The sequence below is a fragment of the Chenopodium album genome, chromosome 7 (assembly GCF_948465745.1).
Source record: "Chenopodium album chromosome 7, dcCheAlbu1.1, whole genome shotgun sequence".
NCBI lineage: Eukaryota > Viridiplantae > Streptophyta > Magnoliopsida > Caryophyllales > Amaranthaceae > Chenopodium > Chenopodium album.
This window is the reverse complement of record NC_137840.1, coordinates 71,742,970-71,768,474: the sequence shown is the minus strand read 5'-3', so window position 1 is coordinate 71,768,474 and position 25,505 is coordinate 71,742,970. Positions and strand designations below refer to the sequence as shown.

Here is a 25,505-nt window from a genome sequence, read left to right as displayed (position 1 = left end):
GCTATAATCAAGGATTCATCATTATTTCACTATAAAAACACTAGGAGGTTTAGATGTTTAATTAAAGAAAAGTAAGTATAATATAGTGGTAGAAGTTTTAAAAATATGTATGTACCACAGTTGTATGTATATGTATCACATCGATCTCGTCTTATATAATCCCCAACCATAAGGGATTTTAGAAGTTTTAATTATATATAAAAAAAATTATCTTAATTAAGAACTAGAAATATAAATGTTTAACTGATTTGAAGTGATTAATTAGTTGCGCCATGTAAAAATAACAAATAATTCGGAATGTATGACATTAGGCATCACAAGATTCACAACGGCACCATTTTTATGTGTAGTATAATGTGACAAACATCAGCAACAAAAAAAGGTAGTTCAGCCATTAAATCTTAAATGGTCCTATTAATTAGGGTTTAAATTCTTGCATGAAAAAAGGGGAATAAAATTGCATTGCTAGAATGTAAGATATTTTATCTATTCCATATGGAATGAATTTGAATTTAATTTGGATTTGCAACGGCATTGTGTTGATGAGTTGTGAGTATATACGTAAATATATCAACGGATTAGAGTATTATGGAATAAAAAAAGGTATATAAATGACAAAAATAAGGCAGTTACTTGAATTGGTAGGTTAATAAGTACTCCCTCCGTCCCAAAAAGAACGACCCATTTGGGTTGATTACGCGGGTATTAAGGAAGTTAAGTAAAAAGAAGTAAAAGTATATTGGAAAGATTTACATGGGGTTTGTAAAAAAATAGAGAGAGAAAGTAATAAAATAACATGGAAAATCAAATTTTTATATGGGGAAGCTAATTTTGCACAAATATTGTTGCAAATTGGTGGTGTTTTAATGCAAATGGGTCATTCTTTTTGGGACAAAGTTGGGAAAACCCAAGTTGCTCTTCTTGAGAAACAAGAAGTGTTTCTCATGAGGGTGAATTGGGAATTTCCCATGAGCAGGTAAGGTATGACCGACTATTTGCAAACTCTAGAATAGACAGGTGTTAACTCAATAATTTGACGGAAGAAACCAATATCCTTGAAAACGTTATGTCACTGTTCCCGTAGTTACCCCCTTCTCTCAACTTTCATCCTTCTCTTCAATGGAGTTTCAAAAGCTCAAAGGCTACTTCAATGGAGGAAGATGACACCCTTACCCTTCAGGGTTGATCTTGCCTTTTTTTTTTCTCCCCTTTATATTAGGTTTTTCGTTTAATTCGGCGGCTTTGCCATCGAAAATGGCGGTGTGGTGGGGGATGGGTGAAGATGAAAGTTCGAGCTCCATTAATGGAGCTTGATTTGAGAAACGGAGGAAGAAGAAGAATAGCATAATTGTATTGTTAGGCTGCCGATCGTGGTGTTGTTGGAAAAACAGAACTGACGAAAGTTTTTGCTACGAGTTAAATCCGTCTTCCCAATGCCCACATCAGCAACTTCAGTGTTTATTACAGCCAACAGAGAATAATATTTGTTTACAATTCCCAAAGCACAAATATTACACAACTGCCACTAGAGAAACACTTCTTGTTTCTCAAGAAGAGCAACTGGGGGACGCCCGACAAAGTTTTGGCCAAATGGGTCGTTCTTTTTGGGACGGAGGGAGTATTATTTGTGGTCTTTATTTATATTTCTTTTTTATTTAGGGACTTTATTTAATGTTTCTATTATAATATAATATTCTTGTCTTAATTATATAGTCTTCAATAATGGAGTTTTATTATGTGAAAATATTTGTCAATCTCACATGAAAAGGAAGAAAAAGGAAGTTGTCATCTTTATTACTCAATAATCAATATGTGTAAATGCTAATTGCTTTGGATTAACACTACAAGAAAATAACCTTTTCGTAGCGATTATTTTAACCTTTAGTATCAATTGTAATTGCAACAAAAAGTTTTCCCAACGAATGGTCATTCGATACAATATCCCCCGTTGCCTTAGCCTTTAATAATGGTTTTCAATATCGCTGGGGTTGGCCTTAATAATCGATACGAAAAACTCCATCCAATCGTGGTGATTATTGTAGCGATTACAATCGCTATAAATGTTTAACTCATTTTCTTTACAAAAAAAACATGCGTATGATCTTTACAAGATTCGAACATGCAACCTCAAACTCATATATTAAATGTTTCACCAATAAGCTATGACATATTTTATGTATTATTTGTCAAACAATTTTTATATATTTAGTGTTGAAAAGGCTTTTCGTATCAATTTTTAGGATTAAGTGGCGATTGTAAATGATACGATTTCTCAAAATTATATAAATGTGTAAAAAAATTGTGGATATGTATTATTATGTTTTCTGTATCGATTTTATATGGGAAAACCATGGCGATTGTAAAAATGATACGATATCCTTAGTTATTTCACAAACACATTTGCATATTGTAGCGAATATACAATCGCTACGAAATAATCGTTATGAAAAGAGATTTTTCTTGTAGTGTAAAAGTCTAAACATCTACATAGTAACAAGTTTTTATATTCTTGATTAATATACTTCATGACAATTCTCCAATCCAAATTAAAATCCTAATTCCAAATAACTTTTTATATTTCCAGTTAAATTAACTTTTGATTACCACCATACCAAACCCTCGGATCCACCATTTAACCACAAGTCGCAACCACTACTCCCGCCACCACCCACTTAAATTTCTTATCTCTTTGCTCATGACCCCCTCTTCAATCTTCGCCCTCCTTCCTAATTTAAAGTGAACCATTACATCGTCAACCATAACCCTCTTGCATTGTCCTCTATTGCTTTTACTCCCTTAACTACCTAGAGTCCTACACTGCTTCTTTCGCAATCTTCCTTATTATTTCTCCTCACTCGACCTAACATATAGACCTACACCCCCTCTCCTTTTTCCTTGATTCCACCTCACTCATTGTTTATATAAGGAAATTGAAATTAAACTTAGTCTTAAAAATCAAATTTGATTTTATGCATAATGTTAGGATGGTGATTGAGTGGCCTGGTAATAGAATGGTGGTGAGATCAGCCGATCATGGAAATGGTAATTGGAAAGAAGAAAAGGTGAAAAACGTGCCTTTTAACAATGGTACTCATACGTGCTTTGCACAAGATAATCAAAAGCTAAAAGCAATGATTAATGATTGGAATCCAAACAAGATACGGAGTACCAGTCAATAAAAAATAGAAATAATCAATATGTAAAAGGTGTACTCTAATAAAATTTTCTCAACTTTTAATTAGTAATTTCTATCACCATATACTTGACAAGTTAATATATCCCAAGATCTCCAAGAATCGGGAGGGAAGCTCTAACCACTTGAGCTATCCATCACTCTATAACATTACATGAAATAATTTTTAAAAACAATCAATAACTCCTTACTAAAGGAGCTTGGAGAGAATGACAATTACGACCTAGGTTTTTTCATAATCCTCATTGCTCAATCAGTCAATCGTCTTCAATGTATCACTGCAAAAAAAGAAAAAAAAAAAAAAAAAAAGAAGCGGGAAAACGGAAAAATCAAAACAGTAAATAAACACCAAGCATCCCGCGCAAACCATTTTCTCTCTCCTCAGTAGCTAAACTGGTATTCACTGTTGAGTTCTTCTGACCGCCATAGACGACCTTAGAGAGAGAAACAGAGGTTTTTAGAGAGAGAAACATAGAAGCATGCCACCAAGGAAGAAATCAAACGCTTCATCTTCTTCAGCATCCAAAAAAACCACTCAAAACACTAACTCTCAGCCTGCTAAGTATGGTATCCAGCACTTTTTTGGCCGTCTTTCTCAAAACCCTAGTAAGAATAAATCTACTGAATCCCCTCAAAATCCTAAACCCAGTTCTAATTTCCGGATTTCGGAACAACCCAATGGATCGAAGATTGGAAATCGGTCGAATTCGGGTTCAATTGGGGGAAGTAAAAATGGGGTTGTACAGCAAATTAAGGTTCAGAAGGATGTAAAGGAAGTGGGTTTAGCTGCTTCTGATCAAAACCCTAGAAATGGGTTGGAATTGAAAAGGGGTGGAAATGAAGTTTCTAAGAAAATTAGGGTTTCTAAGAATGCGGGGTTGTCTTCTGTTGATGATCAAAACCCTAAAAATGGGTCGAAATCGGGATCTGATAATACTCCGCCTGAACATTTGTTGGTGGATTTGACTAATTCGGATGATGTTTTCGAGGTTTCCCCGGAAGTTGCAAAGTCAATGCCCAGAAAACGTTTCAAGTTTTCTCCTGGAATGGTAATTTTCATTTGTTAATTATTGCAGCATACTAATTTGAGGTTACTTCATAATTTGATGTCTGATAATTGTAATGTTGTTGTAAATTATCTAGTTTTGTTTGTCAAAATGCCCTTAGACATGCTGGTGTTCCTCTCCTACTTAATTAGCTTCAATGATTTGCAACTTGAAGCAAAGAATCATGATCAAGTCGAAATGATTTTCGTGAGGGGATTGCCAGAATTTTCTCTTTGTATACCAAATTACCATTGTAGTAACAACTAAGCACTCCTTAGTATGGCGGTGGTACCTTGAATAAAATGTACTTTTGGAACGGAAGTTGTAATTTTTTTGTTGTTGAGAGTCCTATGAAAAGTTGTAGATTCTAGAATTCAATTGATATGGGGTGGTGTATTGATGTTGTAGTTAATAAAGCAAAGTCAGGATGATAGGGAGGAGGTAACATGGAAGATTTCCCCTGTGAATGAGCGCCTTCAAGCCATTTCTAAGCTTGCTCCTGATGTGGTGAAAGCTTTAGCTGAGGCTTCAAGGCTCAATTCTTGCTCCTTCCAGCAATTGTCTGATAATGATGTAAGAATATTGATTTTAATAGTTAACACCCTCTCATCCATTTTTTAAACATTAGTCAATGCATTTAAAGTTGGAAATTTCAGAATCGGCACTCTAAGGAGGGAAAGGTTTATGAAGAACATGTCATGCCTAGAAGTGAGACACTTGGAAAATCAACCTCTGTATCAAATGTTACTGTGTGTAACAAGGCAAGTAATGGTCATGCTACAAACATGAATGGCCAACATGGCAATGCGGCAGATTTGAATAATTCAGATGCTATTTGTTCTCAGAGCCCTTTTAGAACTCCGCCTTCCTTGTCATATCGACATGATAAGGTAACAAGCTTTCCATGGCATTTATGTTTACCCTGAATGTTTTTCATGAGACTATCTTTATGATGGTTCATATTTCTAGCGCAGCCAAATGAAAATGCTGCAAATAAAGACAGTTTAAGAGAATGGGCGGGACTAAGGCATCACAAAAAGGTGATTTTCTTGAAGTATATCTATTGTGCCTAAAATTATGGTTCTTTTTTTTTTTATCTGATGTAGAAATGCACGTGGTCTTGGAGAAATTTGCATAATTTATTGAAAAGTATAGTTAGACAAACTCAGGATTATCTATACATGGCTTTTTTCAGGCCCTTCTTGAACTTCTAGATCAAGTAGAGAATGCAATTTCAGTTGAAGGGTCAGTTTTGGTTGAACACCAAGTACAAGCTTCCGGTGTTTGCAATAAAATTAGTGATGAGAGACCTGCAAAGGATAATTTTACTGTGAATAAAGTGGCAATAAAAGCACAAGAGGAGGCTAATTTGCAAACTTCTGATCCATATTTTCTTGTTTTAGAGGTATGAGTCTAACATCAAGTGCTCTATTAAGTATTAAGGGAACTGCATTTCTTCACCCTTCCCCTATCTTTGTTGTTTCCATTAAAGCCATTGTTTGAGAATTTAGTTGGTCTTTTGCATTGTTTGTTTTTGGTAGGTCAATGAGAAACGTGCTACTACGTCAGAAGGAGCTCAGTGTTCACTGAAGGTATTTTCATGATTTAATATGCTTTTATGTTTTCTACTAAATATCAAACTGTAATACATCACAATCAATGTTCTTTCTTTAGGTTCTTCGTGTGCTTAATGAGCGAAGTGGGGAAGAACAATGTGTAAATCTGTGGGATGACTGGTAAGCAAATAATTTTCGCCTTTGGGTTACAACTCTGCAGACATTTAGTCGCTTGCCTTATTTTTAATCATGTTTGTATCTGTCTGATGCCTGACGAAGTGACGAGTTGATACTTGCCATTAAGTTGTATGTAATTAAAATCTGATTCCACCTTTCTTTGTAGTTTATTATTTATACATATGTTAGTGCCAACTGATATTCTTACTTATGTTCTTCTGAATTTTTATTGATCAATTTATTTCTCTGCTATAAGTTGACATTTGTAGTTGACAAAGGTTGACTTATATATGTCCATCTGAAGATTCAAAGCCGTGTATCAGTTGCTGATATTGTGTGATTGTTTGTGACTTGAATTTCCTTTTGTCTCCAATGTACTGATCACTCTATAATTGATATCCTTTGCACTTATCCAAGTCAGCACAGAGCTACTGTATGTGGCCATTAGCGATTCGATGATGATATATAGTTAAATAGTTGAATTCTTGATCCTATAAGATGGAAAAAAATGCAAGTATTGTGCCTAAAATAGTTAGATGTTATTTTGTTGTTACTTATGCAGGTTCTACAGTGTGATTGAGCCTGGAGACTCCATAAGAGTTGTTGGAGAATTTGATAACCAGGGGAATTGCAACGTAAATCATGACAATAATCTTCTCGTAATTCATCCAAATCTACTACTTTCAGGAACTCGGGTAATTTTCTTCTTTTTATTTCAAACCCATGCATTATCTTGGGCCAAACTTCTCTTTGGTTTGAATAGTAGTCTCAAGCTTTATATTTATTCAATATATTCTTTGAAAAGGATTTTATATTAGCTGTAAAGTAACTGACTTTCTTTTAGGTTGCGGGTAGTTTCAGCTGTCCTAGGCGAGCAGTTTTGGATGAGAGGTTAAAATGTGGTGAATCTTCAACTGCAGCATTAACTGGCACCTTGCTGCATCAAATCTTTCAGGTCTTGCTCCTAATATCAGTTTCTGTGTTTAGTCTTTCTATACTAAGCAAAATTTAGGAGTAGGTTCTTTATGCACTTGTGATTCAAGGAAACTCTGCAATTTTTAGGCTGGGCTTCTGATGGAGAGTCCCACAATAGAATCGCTTCAGGAATTTGCAAAGATTGTTCTTCAAAAGAATATCGAAGGCTTGTATGCATGTGGAGGTGAGATCTTTAAAATTTTGAGGTCCCTCCCTACTCTTTTTTCAAAGCATTGACCATATTTTTCTTCATTTTGAACATCTTGAAGAGTATATTTCATAGCTTTTGCTCATACTTAATAATACAATCTATTGGGTGGACTTGCAGTACATGAAAAAGATATGCGCGAAACCTTAAATGATGCAATTCCAAGGATATGCAATTGGATAGCACTCTTTAGAGATTCACAGGTTGAGCATTCCCCCATCACTAAGAATATTGAATTGTTAGCTCTTTAACTCTTGGGGAAGTTCCTAATCTGTAAACTGTAGTCAGAAATCCTTTTTTGTAATGCTATCTCAAAATGCATCAGCTGCTTTCGGAATATATAGGGTTCTCCATGTGTAATGAGCTCGTGCTGAAAAAAAAATCTGGAGTTGTTTTCATCTTGCCACTGTGCTCAGACCTTGTATGGTCCATGTTTATTTGAATATCTGTTTTGGTGTTTGGCAGAAAATCCCTGATCTAGTTTTAAAATTGTTGCTGTGTTGCAGATATCCGGTGCACCTGCAGTTGATTTTGGACCCAATGATGGACCGATAAGGATGATCATATGTGATGTAAGACATCTTTGTTGAATGTTCTCACTGTTTCATCAGTTTTCTACTTTACATCTTCTCTGCAACCTGTGTAGTTATGAAACCTGGGTAAATTTATTTTTTAAGCTGTCGTCAGTAGAATATGTTGTCAAAATTGCTTGATCAGTTTGTGGCAGACTGGCAGGTGTTTATTTTCTTTACAACTGTTGAATCAACTATGGAACATGCGCCATTGCAGTTATTATTATTTTTTTCTTTTTTATAATCTTGATGCTCGAGTTCTGATATTTGCAGATTTACAATGCACCTGATATGATACATGCTGTATATTGATCCTTACTTTAGAAACTTAATATTTTGTGAGCAGGTAGTTGATATTGAGGAAATGGCATGGGCACCAAAATATGGCTTGAAAGGAGTGATTGATGCTTCCCTCCGAGTACAAATTCTCTCAAATCCCAGAAAAACTAATGAAAAGATAATACCCCTGGAGTTTAAAACTGGTAAAGCAACTAGTGGCCAGGCAAGTTACCTTCTGACGAATTATAATTCTTGGAGATTTAAAACTAATTTCAATCAAAATGTATTTCCTTTATTTATTTATTTTTTTCTTGGCTGAATGATTTTTTACAGTCCCTGACAGAACACTCTGCACAGCTAATTCTATACACTCTTCTCTTGTCCGAGAGGTGGGTATTTTGCTTTTCTTTATTTGTTTAAAAAGAGTTTTGGTACGTGAGAATAAATATGCTGATATATCCTGTATTTGTAAGATATATGCAGAAGATTGATTCTGGTCTTCTATATTACCTGTCGACTGATCAGACATTGGTAAGCTTTGGAAATTTCTTTCAGTAAATATAAATTCTATACGTAGTATTTACAATCTAATTTGCAAATGCTTTAAATTTTGCAAAGGGAGCCAATGTTCGGAGATCAGACTTGATTGGACTAATCATGCGTCGCAATGAACTAGCACATAGCATCATTAAGGCTTCGAAGGTGCAACAACTGCCACCAATGCTCCAGGTATTGCAGCTACTACTGTGGAAAGAACTTTGCTAGTTCATTTGACTTTCCTTAATTTGGTAATCCATTACTTTGAATTTTAATCTTGTAGAGTCCAAACATGTGTAGAAATTGTCGCCACCTCAATGCTTGTTCCATCTATCACAAGGTAAATTTCTGACCTTTTCAGCCTGTAGACAATTAATTCCTTAATCAATTGTATTTGATGACTTCATCATTTCTTCACTTAAACCTCCGGAAATTATTTTTGTGTGTTAAATATACATACTGGAGTGGAGTGTTCTCAGATATTACTTATGGACAAATTTTTTGAGTATTTAGTTTTCTGTGGTCAATACTTTGTTCACTTGGGTGTTTAGATACGATTGTGACCTCTTAGCTCCTGATGATCGAGTTTTGATTTTGCTCAACATAGAGCTGTTTCACGTTCTTTCTTCCAATCTGAGTAGAAATTACTATATGGTGATTATGTTTTCAATGCCTTTTATTTTTAGTCATTTCACATGCAGGTTTTGACTATTGACATTAGATACAGATTTAGTATCTTTGAAGCCAAGCTATTCTGAATCAGGAAAACCTTGTCTAATTAGCATTTATTTACTCCTTGCTGTCTTTCTTGTAAGATACTCTTGTCAGACACTAAGATCAAGTCACTTATTGTGCATACATTTGATGCTATTGACATTATTAAAATGTTGAACATACATATATGAAGCAATATCACAATGATCTCATTTTTCAGAACTTGTAGAGTTATAATAGTAAAGTATGTAAACCATGTATCCAGGGTTACATATACTTTCTGCACAATTCTTTTCTCTCTGTCAATCCTTGTTATCTACGAAGTATAAATTAGTGTATCACTGCTTTCATTATCCACTTGTTGATTTATTTATTTATTTATTTTTCCTGGGGCTATATCTTTTATATGGACCATGGTACAAGTATGTATCTTTTGTATGGTATACAGGTGTTGGAACATTATCCTTCTTTAGTTTGTAACTTATATCAAAGTTTCTTAAGGTCAGAATCATGTCAAAGTATCTGGTACTCGTTTGGGTAATCTGAGTAAAAACAAGGCCAAGCAAAGAATCTGAGTCGCTAAGAGATTAGATATGCTAGATGGAACCCAATGTAATGTTTGGATTTTTGTCTCATTGCCTCTAGAATTTAGTCTGATTATAGGAGTCTATATATTTATTTGGAAGGTAATGTTTGGTTCATTTAGCTTTACAAAGTAAATAAGTCACCTTTGCAGATATAACATCCAAACCTGTCAGCAACATCTATGCTAACTCTAATGCTGGATGCCTTAGGTGCATGGTGGAAGTGCTGAGAGCAGTGGGTTGGGAGAACTTTTTGAGTCACTTACTGATCATTTAACAACCACTCACAAAGTTTTCTTCAAACAATGGGATCGGTTAATTGACCTAGAAGCTAAAGAGTTGCAGGTATGTGTTGCTTATCCATAGTATTATTAGTTGGTGAGTCACTATTTATAATTCCAGAATTAATTTATGTGATTTTTATATTTTTCAGCTTCCCAAATTTGAGAGAGGAAGATCATATGACTCGAAGAGTGAAAACTTCTCTAGCTGCCTGTCTTCGATTGTTCTTGATGCCTCTGATGAGCTTCATCTACGAACATGTACCAAAGATGAACGCTTTGTTTATCGATTTGTGCACAAGGATAATCTCTTTTCTAATAGGAAAGATAACCAAGATTCTAATTTGGCAGAGAATGACTTACATTCCAGTCTCCGTAGTGGTGATCGTGTGGTATGTCCCTTCATTTGTATTATTTCACAAAGATAAGAATTAACAAAATTTTGCTGCCCCAAAACATAGTTAATATTTAAAAAATATGGCTGAACTTGCTCTGGAATCATCCACATAAAAAATATCCATGGGGTTGATACAATTCAATATATGCATTTCCTAGAATTTTCCATTTCCAAAGTGTACTGAAGATTTAGGGACAGGACCGAGGGAGTACCTAGCTTACTATAAGTTAAATTCATTTTAACTCCATAGCAAATGAGTCTGGAAAAGTTTATCATTGCATCTGTTGAAAGTAGTAATGTGTTAAAGCCTGGTTTAAGCCAGATTGCTAAATTTCTCACCATTGATCAATCTGTGAATTTTTTTTCTCCTCACTTGTCTGGTTTAATGGCTCTTCCTATACCAAGCAAAGTGTATATTGTTTAGCTGTATGATACAATTCTTGTCTTCTGTGACTACATAATTCAATCTCAAGTTATTTCTTATATTAGTGGGATCTGCATTTTAATCTCTGCACCTTGTTTTGCTTGGCTATTTATAAGAGAAGGGAAGATAATTTGTCAAGGACCACAGAAAGTACTGTCCTGTTTGAATTCTTACCCTTTTCTGCAGAGCTTGCATAGTCTGACCTTTTTTAGACACAAATCATCACTTATATTTCTCCAGTAGTTGCTTGTTAACTAATATTACTTTGTATCCTTGTACAGATTTTGAGCACTGAGTCCAACAATCTTGCTGTTGCAAGTGGTATTATCACAGATATCAGTCGCTCTTGTGTTTCAGTAAGGACTGACTCTGCATATTTTATCTCCTGTTTTTCATAATTTCTATTATTATTTTGTTATGAGGCATGGTCTAAATGTTTCTTATTGTGCCCCATGTTAAATGTACTCATTTGTTTTCTTCACTTTAAAATTAGGTTTCATGTTCTAAGCGCTTGCGGCTTCCAAGAAGTACTATATCTTCAATGTCACAGGATCTTTGTCAGGAGGTCTGGCGGATAGAGAAAGATGAGTTTGCTACATCCTTTGCTACCATGAGGTGACTCTGAAATGCTGACGCATTCTTAAGCTGTGTTAAAAACCTGGTTGTACAATTACACTAAATGTGTGCTTCTTTTTCCCTTAAGGTTCAATCTGGTACAGCTTTTTCTGTTCAGTGCACAAAGTGATCGTTTGAGGAAGCTAATTGTGGATCTTGAGGTAGGTCTTACTTCCATTTACAGCTTTTCAGTTTGATATAGATATTCTATGTTTTAATTCTAAAATGCTGGTCCCTAGGCTCCTAGATTTGACAGTGGGTCTATACTTAGCCAAGATCCTGCTATATCCTACATTTGGTCTGAGAAAAATTTAAATGCTGATCAACGCAGAGCAATCATCAAGGTAAAACTTTATTTTATGACCCCCCCTCCCCCCTTCTTTGTTTTCCGGCATACTGGACTATTAAATGTGCTTCTGGTTGGTGTTCTCTGGTAAGTGTAATTAACCTAGTTTCTTATGCAGATACTTACAGCAAAAGATTACGCTCTTATTCTGGGAATGCCTGGGACTGGAAAAACATCCACTATGGTATATGCTGTCAAGGCTTTGTTGATGAGAGGATCATCTATTTTGCTTACATCATACACTAATTCAGCTGTTGATAATTTGCTTATCAAACTCAAAGCTCAGGTTATTTCTGTTGTAACTACATCTTGTAAGGGAAGGGAAAGAGTGGAATTATTTGCCTCAGTTTCGTGCTTCTGTGTGCATTGTGTGTGTATTCACTAAATCATATTGGATTATGCTAGTGTGTGTGTGTGTGTGTGTGTATATTTGGGAGCTGGACTATGTTCCATTTTAAAGGTTGCATCACATTTCTTCTGTATCATAATGAGGGAGTTGCCCTTGGGTCTTGAACTTAATGATAATTTCACGTTTTCACCTTGTTATGTATGTCCAGCTATTGAGAAAACTCCATTTAAGCTGTAGATATTTTTTGTTTCCCCCGTCATTTCTTGTTATTATGAATTTACATATTGGCACTTTGGCAGAGTTTTGGATCAGATATGAAGTTTTGTCCTTTTAAGTCTTGAGTTATGATCACAGTTTGAGCCACAAAAATTAAGCTTGGCATATGTTGGATTGAATTTAAGCCTTTTCCCAGTATAAGGATCCTTTAAATCATACACAAAACCTTTATATAGGTGACCCACATGGATTTCGAGCTAGATGTCATTATATACGCAGCTATAATATATATGAGATGAACCAAGCTCAAATTGTTTAGGAATGGCTTGGTTCTTGCACATCTTGCTTATCAACTTTGGTTGGATTTTGATGTCATCAAGGTCTCTGAAGATATTTTCTGTGGTATAATGCGGGATCTCATGAGTCACACTGTTTGAACTCCTATAAATTCTGCAGCAGTTTATTGCTTGTTTTTGCTGGGTCTTGTCTGATACATAGCATATTCATAATGTAACTAGTTATATGGTCTTTACTAGTTATATGATCACCTTAAGCACTTATCTTTTATGTACAATCAAAATCAGCTATTACTGGAAGTACAGCTCCATATTAAAAAGTCTCCATTATGTGGCCATGCTTCTAGTATACTCCGCAGTTTATTTTTTATTTTTTTAAAAATTATTTTTTAACCCTAACTGAAGGTGGATTTATCAGGAAATAGACTTTTTACGTATTGGGCGAAGTGAAGCTGTGCACAAAGAAGTTCAAGGGCATTGTCTGTCAGGTTTTTGCTTTAGTCCTAAATTATTTTGTAAAGATGACTTCAATTTCAGGAGGATAATTTCTGAATCTATTTTCTGACAGACATGGACATTCACAGTGTGGATGAAATCAAATTGAAGCTGGATCGAGTCAAAGTTGTTGCGGTTACCTGTTTAGGAATAACCAGTCCCTTGCTTGCAAATAAAAAATTTGATGTCTGCATAATCGATGAAGCTGGACAGACTAGCTTGCCGGTATGTGCTGCTGGTTTTACCATGTATCATAGCTTGCTCTTAAAGAAGACTAAATTGATTTTTATTAAGTATTTTTTATTAATATGTTATATAAATTCTACTTTGAACCAAAACTCTAAACCATGATACTTATGCTGCTGTTTATGAGAATATAAATCAAATGTTACCTTTATTATAAATTTCATATTTAATATGAAGTATGCAGAAGAAGGCAGTATGGGAGGTTTTTTTTTTTTTTTTTTTTTTTTTTTTTTTTTTTTTTTTTTCCCTCTTTAGTGGGAAAGGGCCAAAGGGGGTAGGGAATAGGAAACTGAAGGTTAAAATTCGTAAAATCAACTGCTTTTGATGCCTTGCTGAGGCTCAGGGTAGATTAGCACATTTCTATGCATAAATTGCCACTTAGAGTTTTCTGGAATTTTTAATCATGGAAAGAAGAGGATCTCTGTCCTTGGGTTGCATTTTGAGTAAAATAAACTGGTAATGCAGAACAAAAGCTGTTTTCACTAACTTTTTTATGATATTAGGTATCATTAGGGCCATTGATGTTTTCATCCAAGTTTGTCCTTGTTGGGGATCATTATCAGTTGCCACCATTAGTGAAGGTATGCACTATTTGACTCTCAATTCAGCTGTTTCAGTTTTCCCTGTCAGAAGGCCTGAATTACTTTGAATGTTTATAGAGTGCAGAGGCTCGAGAAAATGGAATGTCAGTAAGTTTGTTTCGTAGGCTATCAGAAGGACATCCTCAAGCAATATCAGCATTGCAAAGTCAGGTCAATCTTTGAATTTTGAGTGAAATGTGCTCACATGTCTGTAGATTCCTGACGTATCAGTGTATCACCAACAATACTGAATTTGTACATGTTCCCGTGTATAGTATCGTATGTGTGCAGGTGTCATGAAACTGTCAAATGCCCTTATATATGGCGAAAAACTGCGTTGTGGTTCTCCAGATGTGGAAAATGCAAAGCTTAAGTTATCAAATAAAGGTCCCATGTCCCCATGGTTGAAAGAGGTATTGATTTGTAATATTTTTGTGGGTTATCTACATATTATTATTAATCATTAACATTCTCACTGCAATTGCGGCTTTTGCTGATAATAACAGGTTTTAGATGCAGACAAACCAGTAATATTTATTAACACAGGTCTGCTACTCTGCTGAATATATATTCTAGTTTCAGTTTTATACTGATGATGTGTCCTATATCTTACAAAATGAGCTTTCATTTGATAGATATTTTACCTGCTTTGGAGACAAAGGATAAGAAGACTGTAAATAACCCAATTGAAGCTTATCTTGTAGCAGAGGTAAGGAGTTTTAGGGTATCTTCCTACCCAATCATTTGTTAAACAATCAAAATTTTGTTAGTTGTCTGGCTGTCTTCAGCGGCAAATTTCCGTTTTTGCAAGTTAGGGATTCTTAATTTTCTAATTTTCAAGTATTTATTATAGATCACAGAGGTATTAACTAATCGTGGAGTTGAAAAGGAGGAAATTGGGATCATTACACCTTACAACTCCCAAGCAACTCTAATCCGTCATGTTCTAAATATGGAAGCTGTTGAGGTCCACACAATTGACAAATACCAGGTTACAAATCCTATATGCTTTTGGATATCTATATAATTATGACTTATTGAAATGCCTTCAATTGTCTTAAGTTGCTTACTTTTTTTGAGTTTGGGCAAAGAATAATTGAATGTGCATCGCCAAGTAGCAGAAGATGAAGCAACAGCCATCAATTATGTGTAATAGATAGTTATGAAGTTGAAGAAGTCTCATCTTAGGCCTTGTTACTCAGATTTTTTATTGAACCTCAAGTATTTGAACCAAAATCACAGTTATACTTAAAAATAGCTCAGTCCAACACTTAAACTTGCACCTGTCTTTAACGCAAGTAGTCAAGTTTGAGTTGCATGTTCTTCTCCTATATGTCCGCAGTTCATAAGAACTTTTAATCATATAGATGAATTTCTGTTTAAGAAAAGGACTTTATCGTGTTCTTGGGTTGCTGCTCCAGTCTAGGCCTTCTTTAAAACTTATTACTAAAGTGCTTTTGTTCATTCTAAGATTTGTTGCATGAACAATACTTAATGAAAACTTGCAAGGCTGTTAACCGTTATTTTAATGTATTTTATCAGTTGATTGGCAGCTTCTTGAATTATTCTGGCTTGTCAATTTCATCAAGGAGTTTAATGATTAGCTATTAGTAAGCCACATTAAAATTTGATTTCTTATACTTTCTTATTCGTTTGTTAGGGAAGAGATAAGGATTGCATAATATTGTCCTTTGTTCGGTCATCTCAAAATCCAAGGAACTGCTCATCTACACTACTTGATGATTGGCATAGAATCAACGTGGCTTTGACACGTGCTAAGGTTTGTCTTCTGTGGTCTAATCCTTGATATCCTGTTGTATGACCTGTTGATTTCATCTGAGATTGTTGAGAAACATCCATTGAATATCTGGTAATTATACATTTATATCACTCTTGTTTTGTTCACCAGTATCTAACGAGGGTACTGCCATTAAGTGAGTGAATAACAGTAGTTTGTTTTTAAATGGACATAATGAGATCAGTAGAAGATAACGAAACTTATTCCTTGGGCATCCAAGTGACTAGCTATTGCATCGAAAACACCAATACAACCTAAGGGAGTAGCACTGCCCATTAAAGAATCAAGATAGATGCAAAGGCCGTCATAAATGCTCTAAACTACATTAAAATGTACCCTGATATGCAGGTAAACAATGTTAGAAAATACACTTAACAGTGAAAGATATTGCGTAGGCATTTGGCAGGTGAACTTATCTTACCTGGACTTTAACCTCAAGTACATGGTCAAATATCTGATTTCAACACAATTTTGTGCTTATACTACATTATACAGGGGTTTCTGGTTCATACAGACTTCAAAACCTAAGCCTTTGGCAATGCCAGCCTCCCTGTCTACCTTCAAGCTCGTGATGTGCCATCATATTCATAGAACTCATATCCTGAAATTATCAATGTTTGTGTTTGTGCAGAAGAAGCTAATAATGGTGGGTTCGTGCAAAACTCTTTCAACAGTTCCACTTCTAAAGCTTCTCATTGAGAAAGTTGAGGAACAGTCAGGGATTTTTTGTATCACCAGGAAGGATTTCGAGCCCAAGACAGAGTTGAAGCGATGCTCTCACATTAGATGAGTGTACATATTTAAGCACACACGCAATCATGCATGTATCAATTTTGACAGGTTATTGAAATTTCCAATTTTTTTATATGAATTTTGGAATTCTGTATAGAGACCCTCCAGTCCCAGATTTTGTATCATATAAGGAATTGGGAAGAGGAGCGGTGTTTTGTAACAAAAAAAATTTGTATAGTAATTAGGAAATGACAGTCAAGTTGAAACACAACTGTTAATTTTTGGAAGGGAAATATAAGAAAATGCATTTTTTTTTGGCTATGAACTTCCTACTTTAAACTTCGTTTGCATTTTTACCAAAGTAAACTTCATAAAGACAGGAAGAACAAAATCTGCTGCAACATAATCCTTTTTTTCAGGATCTTAAACTTCATGGTGACAAAAATCAAAAGATCAAGATGCCAGATTTCAGAAATGACAGTAGCTTTTTTAAACATTGCTAGTTTAAGATCTAATCATTCAAATGTCATTGTGTTTCACCTCATTTTAAGATCCCCCATACTCAAATGGCTCACATTTTATGTACAAACATAACAGTGGTAAACTTCTGAGGTTCTGAGTGATGCTCAATCAGAGTAAGTGACTTGTGTTTACAAGTTACTCATCCTTAATGTAGTCATACTTCGAGCTTGTCTCTATAAAGGTATCTGATAAAGCTGGAACGACACATGGCCTAAACCTCTAGTAAGTAACGACATAACTTAACGGAACATCATTAATCTTTTACCATTGCATAAACTTCAATTATTTATTCCTCATTAGAAAATACACATGTACACGACTATAATCCTGGAGACCTGGACTACTATGAACAATTTACCTACTTGTATTAAAAATGTCATCTTCATTGATTTATGCATACTATTAAATTTGATTTTACATAAAGATTGCTGCAAAGTTAGCATGTCTTGTTCATCCGACCTATACATTATTACATTCCTCTTTGATTTAATAATATGGGATGAGATCCAAGAGAGTGCAGTAAGATAGTGGATTCTTCTTGGGAATATGGAAAACCAAAGTTCCCTTTTACTACCCACTCTTGGAATTACATTTTGATGCCTTTGGTTTATTCCAATTTTATGTTAGTATTCTGTCCAAAAAAAATAAGTTTATGTCTTTGTCCTTTTTACTTGTTTTTTTTACATTATTACTATAATCAATCAAACACCACAAGAATCAAACACCACTATTCAATACTTTAATCAATTAATCTAATTATATTGCTGCAGAGTACTTGTTGGCAGGGCTCCCGAATGGTTGAAATTCTTGCATAGTGTTTAAAAACTACCTATTCCATGAGACGTAACAAACAATATCTCATGTACTCGTATGTATATACAATATACCTCGCATATGTTTTTTGAAGAAATGAAGAGAGTATATAATTAGCCTTGAGATGTTTATGATAGAGTATAAAACATATTCCTGGGCCTCAACCATCAGTTTAAGTTTTTGGCTGAGATGGTCTTCTAACATGGTATCGGAGCCAGCGTGACACAAAGGTCACGAGTTCAAATCTTATCCGCCCCTCCTTCAAAGTGGAATTAATTCGCACCAGGTATGGGTGGGCCTGTGTTGCATCCACATTTCAAGCCCAAAGGGCCTTTCATGTGAGGGGGAGTGATAGAGTATAAAACACCATTAGCTTAAGTTTACTTAACAGTTGATTAGCAATTGACTTGATAGTTGATCTTGCTGACTAAGACTGACACCTTTCATCCAATCAACGTGGAATTTTGAAAATTAGTCTTAAAAACGTTGGATTGAGTCATAGTTAGCTGTATTTTCTGAGATCAATCTTTGTGTTATTTTTTTTTTTTTTTTGTTTGGAGACGATCAATTTATGACTTTAAGCGATAAGCATTGTGGGAGCTGTTTTGGACCGTTTGGTATCTTACTTAGGCATGCTTGACAAGTCCTCTTCCAACCACTATGCATGGACATACAATAGACAAACAGTGCGTGTAATGTCTATAGTCTATAGTCTTTGCATATGTGCCTTTGTTGTCGATTTCGATTGTTGATTGTTATTGATTGATGGTACTAATATAATAACATGATATCAAATTTCCACTTTATGGGAATAAGGCTTGAAATGATTGATTGATTAATCTATCTCTGATTACCAAAACATCTATGACTCAATTTATAGTTGCACAATCTATCTTCATATATATATTGTGATATAATTCCTAAGTTTTGTAAATTAAACTCTCTCTTATTAACGTAATAACCATTCTTAAATTACCAATTACCAGTAAATCAATTCTAAATAAAATCAATGAAAAGTCATTAATTATATAATATAATGCTATACATGGTCCAATATAACAACTCCTCACACCTTTTGGTAACAAGTCTAGAGGTTGAGAAGTTTCCATTGAACTTCATCTATTGGTCACAAAGGTAATTCATAATACAAGTATTAATCACAACTTATAAGATGAACTTTTTTTTTTTTTTTTGGCATATTATTGTCATATGAAAATGACATAAATAGTGTACGTAAGTTGATGATACAATTTTCCAACATGCAATTGACAGGCCTAGATGTATACATCGCATGCTACTATGAAAGTGAGGGGATGTCATTGAAAGATTAGCTTGTCACTTTTAGAGTTGTCCTTGAGCACCAAGCAAAAAATGTTGACGTTATGGCAGAAAATGTTAAAAATAGGAGTCCCTCATGTCCCTACCCATCACATAATAAGTTACATCAAAATGGTTCACTAATTAAGATAGAATTTCTTATAGAAATTACTCGGATCCTTTCTATCATCACGAGTCGAGTTATAGTCATATTGATAGTGTAATAATTCTATATCATGTATGTATGATTTGCCAATGCTGACAAATTATACTTTATATTCTAATGGAGAACGACTTTGATCCACACAAAAAATTAGTATGACTTCAAACTTGTAAATAGGTATAGTACTCCATACAATTTTATTTTATTTTTTTTATTTTTTTTTTTTAATTTTTTTTTTGGATTAACATTCTTTTATGTCTCTTAGCTTGAACTCTCGAAGTGTATGGCAACCCTTAAGTACTTAGTAACGTTTTGTTACTCTACATTTAATGCGCTTGGCGGAGCGAGATCACATGATCATCATCACTCTCATTAGTAAAGATGTGCTTGATTCTTGTTCTAGTCTCCTTTTACTAATGGTTAATCAAATATCTTAAAAAGATGTTCATTACTTATATATATACTTCTTCTTTTCTTAACATTTTTTGTTTCACCTGTTCATCTAGGGCGTCTTAGAAAGTTCAACATATTATACTATAACTACTACTATAATACATTGTTATACTTCGTAATATATATATATACTTACTAGTCGTGTTCGTTTGGCATCACTGTGGTTTTCTGTTTTTTGGTTTTTTGTTTTTTAAAACCATATAATATATGTCACATAATGAGTCAAAAATTATTCAAACTTATTAAAATCATAATAATATTGAAAACTGATAACAGAAAAGTGGAAACATCTTTTTCTTATTTCCTGTTTTTGGTTTTTAGTTTTAAAAAAAAAATGAAACTGAAAACAAAAAAGGATGCCATACAAATATTATCTTACACAACAATTTTTTTTCACACCACCATGTCCAATTTTTCGTGTCTATTATTATTATTATTATTATTATTATTATTATTGAGTAATTTGTAGACCTCTAGTATAGTTTTATGTAGCCTTTGCCAGTTTTTTTGTGTCCATTTTTGTTATTGGGTAATTTTTCCCCTCTAGTTATGTAGCCTCGATAAACTAGCTTACTAAAAATGACAATGATTCTTATCACAAAGAACAAACAAGTAAAAGATGTGTAATCTCAATCAATAACTATCTAGTCCTAATTAATTATTTCTATTATATAGTAATGAATGATCTATTTATTTCAAAGACTAGTACTTAATGATTAAAAAGATGGTCGTCATGCCATAGAAAACGATATATAAGTGGGACAAAAAGCTTGAAAGTAATTGTATCAATGGAACAATCAACAAAATAAAAGGGCAATTATTTCTTGAAATGCATGTCACCAACAAATTGTTGTCAAAATCAAAACAATTTCGATTTTATATGTAATCATACTAATCAACCAAATTAAAACATGTGGTGATCATAAAAACTCTTGCTATCAATTTTAAGAATCAATAATCAAATCCTTAGCTTTTTGTATGTGGTCCTATCATTATCGTGATTTTGAGTGTTTAACCTTATTTTTAATCTTAAAACACCTTCCTTTTTTTTTTTTTGAAATATTAAAACACCTTCCTTATAATTATTAAGTCTACATATAAATACTACAGTAACAAAAAAAAACCTCGTTATAATTTAATTCCATTTTTGTAGAGATGAAACATTTAAACTGTATCAATTTATTATATTTAATAACAATTATTAAAGATTTATATAGCCGAAAATATGCATTAATCAGCATGAAAATGGCCGTACATGTTTAGTTTTTACAATTACTAAAGCTAATTTTAGTAGCTTTGTAACAATAAGAAAAGTACCTCAAAATTAAGATTAATACCTAATGTTTCCCTTTACTTTACTTTGCCAAACACTAAAAAAAGTTAGCAATGTCTTGCCCATTTATAAAGAAAAGCATTATTGATATTTCATTGTCAACCAAATTCTTTTATATACTCGGGTGTTCGTGCTCCTTACATTAGATTTCCACTATAAACTTGAAGCTAGCAAGGGTAAGTTTTAGTGCTACTTTTTGTTCAATTGGAAAGCCGCTCCAATATGATTTTCCCAAAAGCGTAAATGACCATTATTAAAAGTAGTAGCTAGTTGCCTTAGGTTTTTTACCAAATCATCTCAAGATTCACCTTGAATGTACAATGGAATCTTTACGACATGTATATGACGAGATAATGGTTATGGCTGGTTCTTAACTCGAACAATTTAGGTTTTCCACTTTCAAAAAAAGCCTAACTAGACTCAATAATATAACTTGAATTTAACTCAAAACAAACGAAATTGGTTGTAATTTTCAACATGCTTAAATAATGAGATACTCAAACCCGACCTGAAACATAAAAGAGTTAGGCTAATATTAGAAATCTCAACTTGGAGTTAATCCATTTAGTTCGTCAAACTTTTTAATTCAGGTTCATATCAACCTAACCTAGCCTATTTAACATGCTTAAATAAAACTCCATTTTTACTTTATTTTTTTAAGTGCTCTATTTTGATTAACATTTATGTCAAATGCGAGACATTGATCAATGATATACTCAGAGGGGGACCTGCCATCGGGGCCTGGCTCCCCGTAAATTATTGTAATTAATTAGTTGATAAACTAAAATAACCTATATTTACTTATAAATTTTTTGGACATAGTGATACTTCTGAGGAAGAGGTTAAATATTTAAATTCCGGCCCCTCTAATGTTTTCAGTCAAGATCCGCCACTGAATATACTTCATATTTAATTATATCCAATCAACATTTTCACCCAAAATAGTGAATTGAAAAAATAGAGTACCACTAATGTGCATGACTTTTACAAGAACAAAAGACAAAAATAACAAATTCATCAACAGAGTAAGAAACTGGAAATTAAAAAGAGTAATCATTTGCTTTCATAATTAAGAACACTCGAGACCCAAGGAAGAATAATTAGGAACATAAGATAGGATAAAACCGCCTATTTAAATAGGTTATTTTGTTACCAATTAGTTTTAAGATGAAATCTATTTTACGTTTGTATATATTTTAATTCTTATCGTTATTTCACTTTTTATTAATAATAGCTGTGGCGCAAGTCCATCTAATTATTATATATTTATCGGCCACTAAAATTTTCTTTTAGGTAATCAATTATTAATAAAATGATCGACAAAACACTTTACAAATACAATAGCCTCAACAACAAAAGGACACTCGATCCGCAACTTACACTCTAGTAGAGCCACTAACTTTATTGACAACTTTACCAACATAGCCGCTTATAAGTTGATGATAATCTATACCATTTTATAAGGGTACTTTTGTTCATAGCCGCTTATAAAGCTAATAGTTTGGCTAGCAATTTTTTGTCTTTTAATTTGAACTTATTAGTGAACAATATCATGTAAATTATTTATTAAATGGAAAGATTTTCCTTATATTGGTGGTTTAATAAATACAAGAAAGATTTATGGACATCAAATCAAAACAAACAGATTTTCGTGGTTTAATTACAATATGTTAGTTACGTCTACAAACAAAGAGAGAAAATCTAAGCGGTTGACATAATACTTCTAAAACATAATCGGAAAAAGCCTTAAAAATAGGCTCGAATGTAGAATCATAGGTGTGTTATCACTTTATTTGTGTGGAGCAAACATACTCCAAGCATATTGTAACAATTGAAAGAAGAAAAAAAAAAACAATCAAGCATTATTATGATATATATTGAATGTTGACACCACTAGTATGTATGATGTATGTTGCTATCCCTAGAGTGGGAAACACCTTACTGAAATGGGTGGGCAAATGCCATATGGGATCACTTCAACTTTGGCAAGATCTTTGTTTAATGGCCTGGAAAGCCTCAAAACTTGAAAGGGACTTTTGCTTGCATTCTAAACTAACAAAATCAAATTGCTCACTTTCTTTTTTCCTCCATTTTTCTTTCTTTTTGGTATATGGTCCATTTAGGGAATAGGGGGATCGTTTTACTTTGGTGGATTTTATTGCGGAAAATAATAGAGTTGTCAATTCGGGTAAACAGGTCGGGTTTTGGTCAAGTAAGAGTGAGTCGGGTTAACTCGGGTCGAGTCAATTAGGATTAATTCCATAACCTATGCGGGTCGGGTTTGGGTTGGGTCATGCTTGAGTCGGGTCATACTTCTTATCGGGTTTGGGTCAGGTTTAGGTCGGGTTAATAATAGGTCGGGTTACATTCGGGTCAGGTGAACAATAGGTCGGGTTTAATTCGGGTTTTCACGGGTTAAAACGGGTTAGGGTAATTCTCGGGTTCGAGTCGGGTTCGGTTCAATTCAATAATTTGCGGGTTAGAATCAGGTCGGGTCATTCTTGGGTTTGAGTCGGGTTTGGTTCAAGTCAATAATTTGGGTGTTATAATCAGGTCGGGTCATTTTCAAGTCGAGTCAGTCTCAGGTTCAAGTCGGGTTCGGTTCAAGTCAATAATTTGCGGGTTATAATCAGGTTGGATCATTTCCAAGTCGGGTCATTCTCGGATTCAAGTCGGATTATGTTCAAGTCAATAATTTGCAGGTTACAATCAGGTCGGGTCATTTCCAAGTCAGGTCATATTCGGGTTCAACTAACTATAAATAGATAACTATCATTTTTATCAAGCTAATTATTTCCTTTAACTATAATATATATGGAAATATACTAGGGAATTATAGTCTATAATTTAGGAAGATAATTCTAGGGGATAAATCTCAGGGTCATATAATGCATTAATGTCGTTTGGAACCATATATGATCATTATATCTTGTCATGAATGTTCGTGGTAGGCTTGAGTTAATGAAATCAGTGCAAGTTATAAATCGGTAAATTGGTTGTTCGTTTAAGGCAAATTGGATGGTTCAACCCACCTAATTGGATTCCCGGAGGGTATTAGGGACCATGGTAAACATTTCGGCAATTTTTATTTTCGGGCGGAAAAAAAGTAAAAAAAATTCCAAAATTGAAGTCTAATATTCACCATTTTTAAGTAATTTTGGAGGTTTCGGGACCCGGTGTTGAAAAGTATTGAAATTTTAGGGAATACATCTCGGGGCCATATAATGTTATTTGGAACCATATATGATCATTATTTGTTGTCATAAGTGTTAGTGGTAAGCTTGAGTTAATGAAATCGGTGCAAGTTGTAAACTCGTAAATTGGTCGTTTAAAGGCAAATTGTACAGTTCAACCCATCGAATTGGACTCTCGGAGGGTATTAGGGACCACGGTAAACATTTCGGCAATTTTTATTTCTGGGCTAAAATAAGTCTAAAAATTCCAAAATTAAAGGCTAATATCCACGCTTTTTGAGAAATTTTGGAGGTTTCGGGGCCCGGCGTCAAAAAGCCTTGAGATTTTAGGAGATACATCTCGGGGTCATATAATGTCGTTTGGAACCATATGTGATCATTATATATTGTCTTAAATGTTCGTGGTAGGCTTGAGTTAATAAAATCGGTGCAAATTGTAAACCGGTAAACTGGCTGTTTAAAGACGAATTAGATGGTTTCACCCACTCAATTGGACTCCTGGAGGGTATTAGGGACTATGTTAAACATTTCGGCAATTTTTATTTCCGGGCGAAAAAAGTCATAAATTTCGAAAATTCAAACCTAATATCCACGCTTTTTGTGAAATTTCGAAGGTTTCGGGGCCCAGTGTCAAAAAGATTTGAGATATTAGGGAATACATCTCCGGGTCATATAATTTCGTTTGGAACCATATATGCTAATTATTTGTTGTCATAAATGTTCGTGGTAGACTTGAGTTAATGAAGTCGGTGCAAGTTGTAAACCGGTAAATTGGCCTTTTAAAGTCAAATTGGATGGTTCCACCAACCCAATTAGACTCCCGGAGGCTATTAGAGATCATGATAAACATTTCGGCAATTTTTATTTTCTGGCGAAAAAAAGTCATAAAATTAAAAAATTGAACGCTACTCGGATCGTAATATCCATCTTTTTGAGAAATTTGGGAGTTTTCGAGGCCCGGTGTATAGAAGTCTCGAAATTCTAGGGAATACATCTCGGGGTCATATAATGTCGTTTGGAACCATATGTGATCATTATTTTTGTCATAAATGTTCGTGGTAGGCTAGAGTTAATGAAATCAGTGCAAGTCGTT

The 25,505-nt window shown here is 34.1% G+C and overlaps 1 protein-coding gene across 1 annotated transcript; it reads left to right on the top strand.

Moving 5' to 3' along the window:
• The first annotated feature begins 3,342 nt into the window (after window positions 1-3,342).
• Window positions 3,343-16,932, top strand: LOC145638376 (DNA replication ATP-dependent helicase/nuclease JHS1-like). The gene is made up of 34 exons (XM_081689343.1): window positions 3,343-4,242; window positions 4,648-4,812; window positions 4,896-5,129; window positions 5,214-5,279; window positions 5,435-5,644; window positions 5,781-5,831; window positions 5,914-5,975; window positions 6,535-6,667; window positions 6,817-6,927; window positions 7,035-7,131; window positions 7,276-7,358; window positions 7,662-7,727; window positions 8,074-8,229; window positions 8,340-8,395; window positions 8,480-8,537; window positions 8,625-8,735; window positions 8,827-8,883; window positions 10,052-10,186; window positions 10,275-10,514; window positions 11,225-11,299; window positions 11,437-11,558; window positions 11,647-11,719; window positions 11,798-11,902; window positions 12,023-12,190; window positions 13,184-13,253; window positions 13,334-13,485; window positions 14,010-14,087; window positions 14,166-14,258; window positions 14,363-14,500; window positions 14,594-14,633; window positions 14,723-14,796; window positions 14,941-15,078; window positions 15,748-15,867; window positions 16,517-16,932. The coding sequence occupies exons 1-34, from the start codon at window positions 3,673-3,675 to the stop codon at window positions 16,673-16,675; spliced, it is 4,266 nt and encodes a 1,421-aa protein (XP_081545469.1). The 5' UTR covers window positions 3,343-3,672; the 3' UTR covers window positions 16,676-16,932.
• Window positions 16,933-25,505: the final 8,573 nt, after the last annotated feature.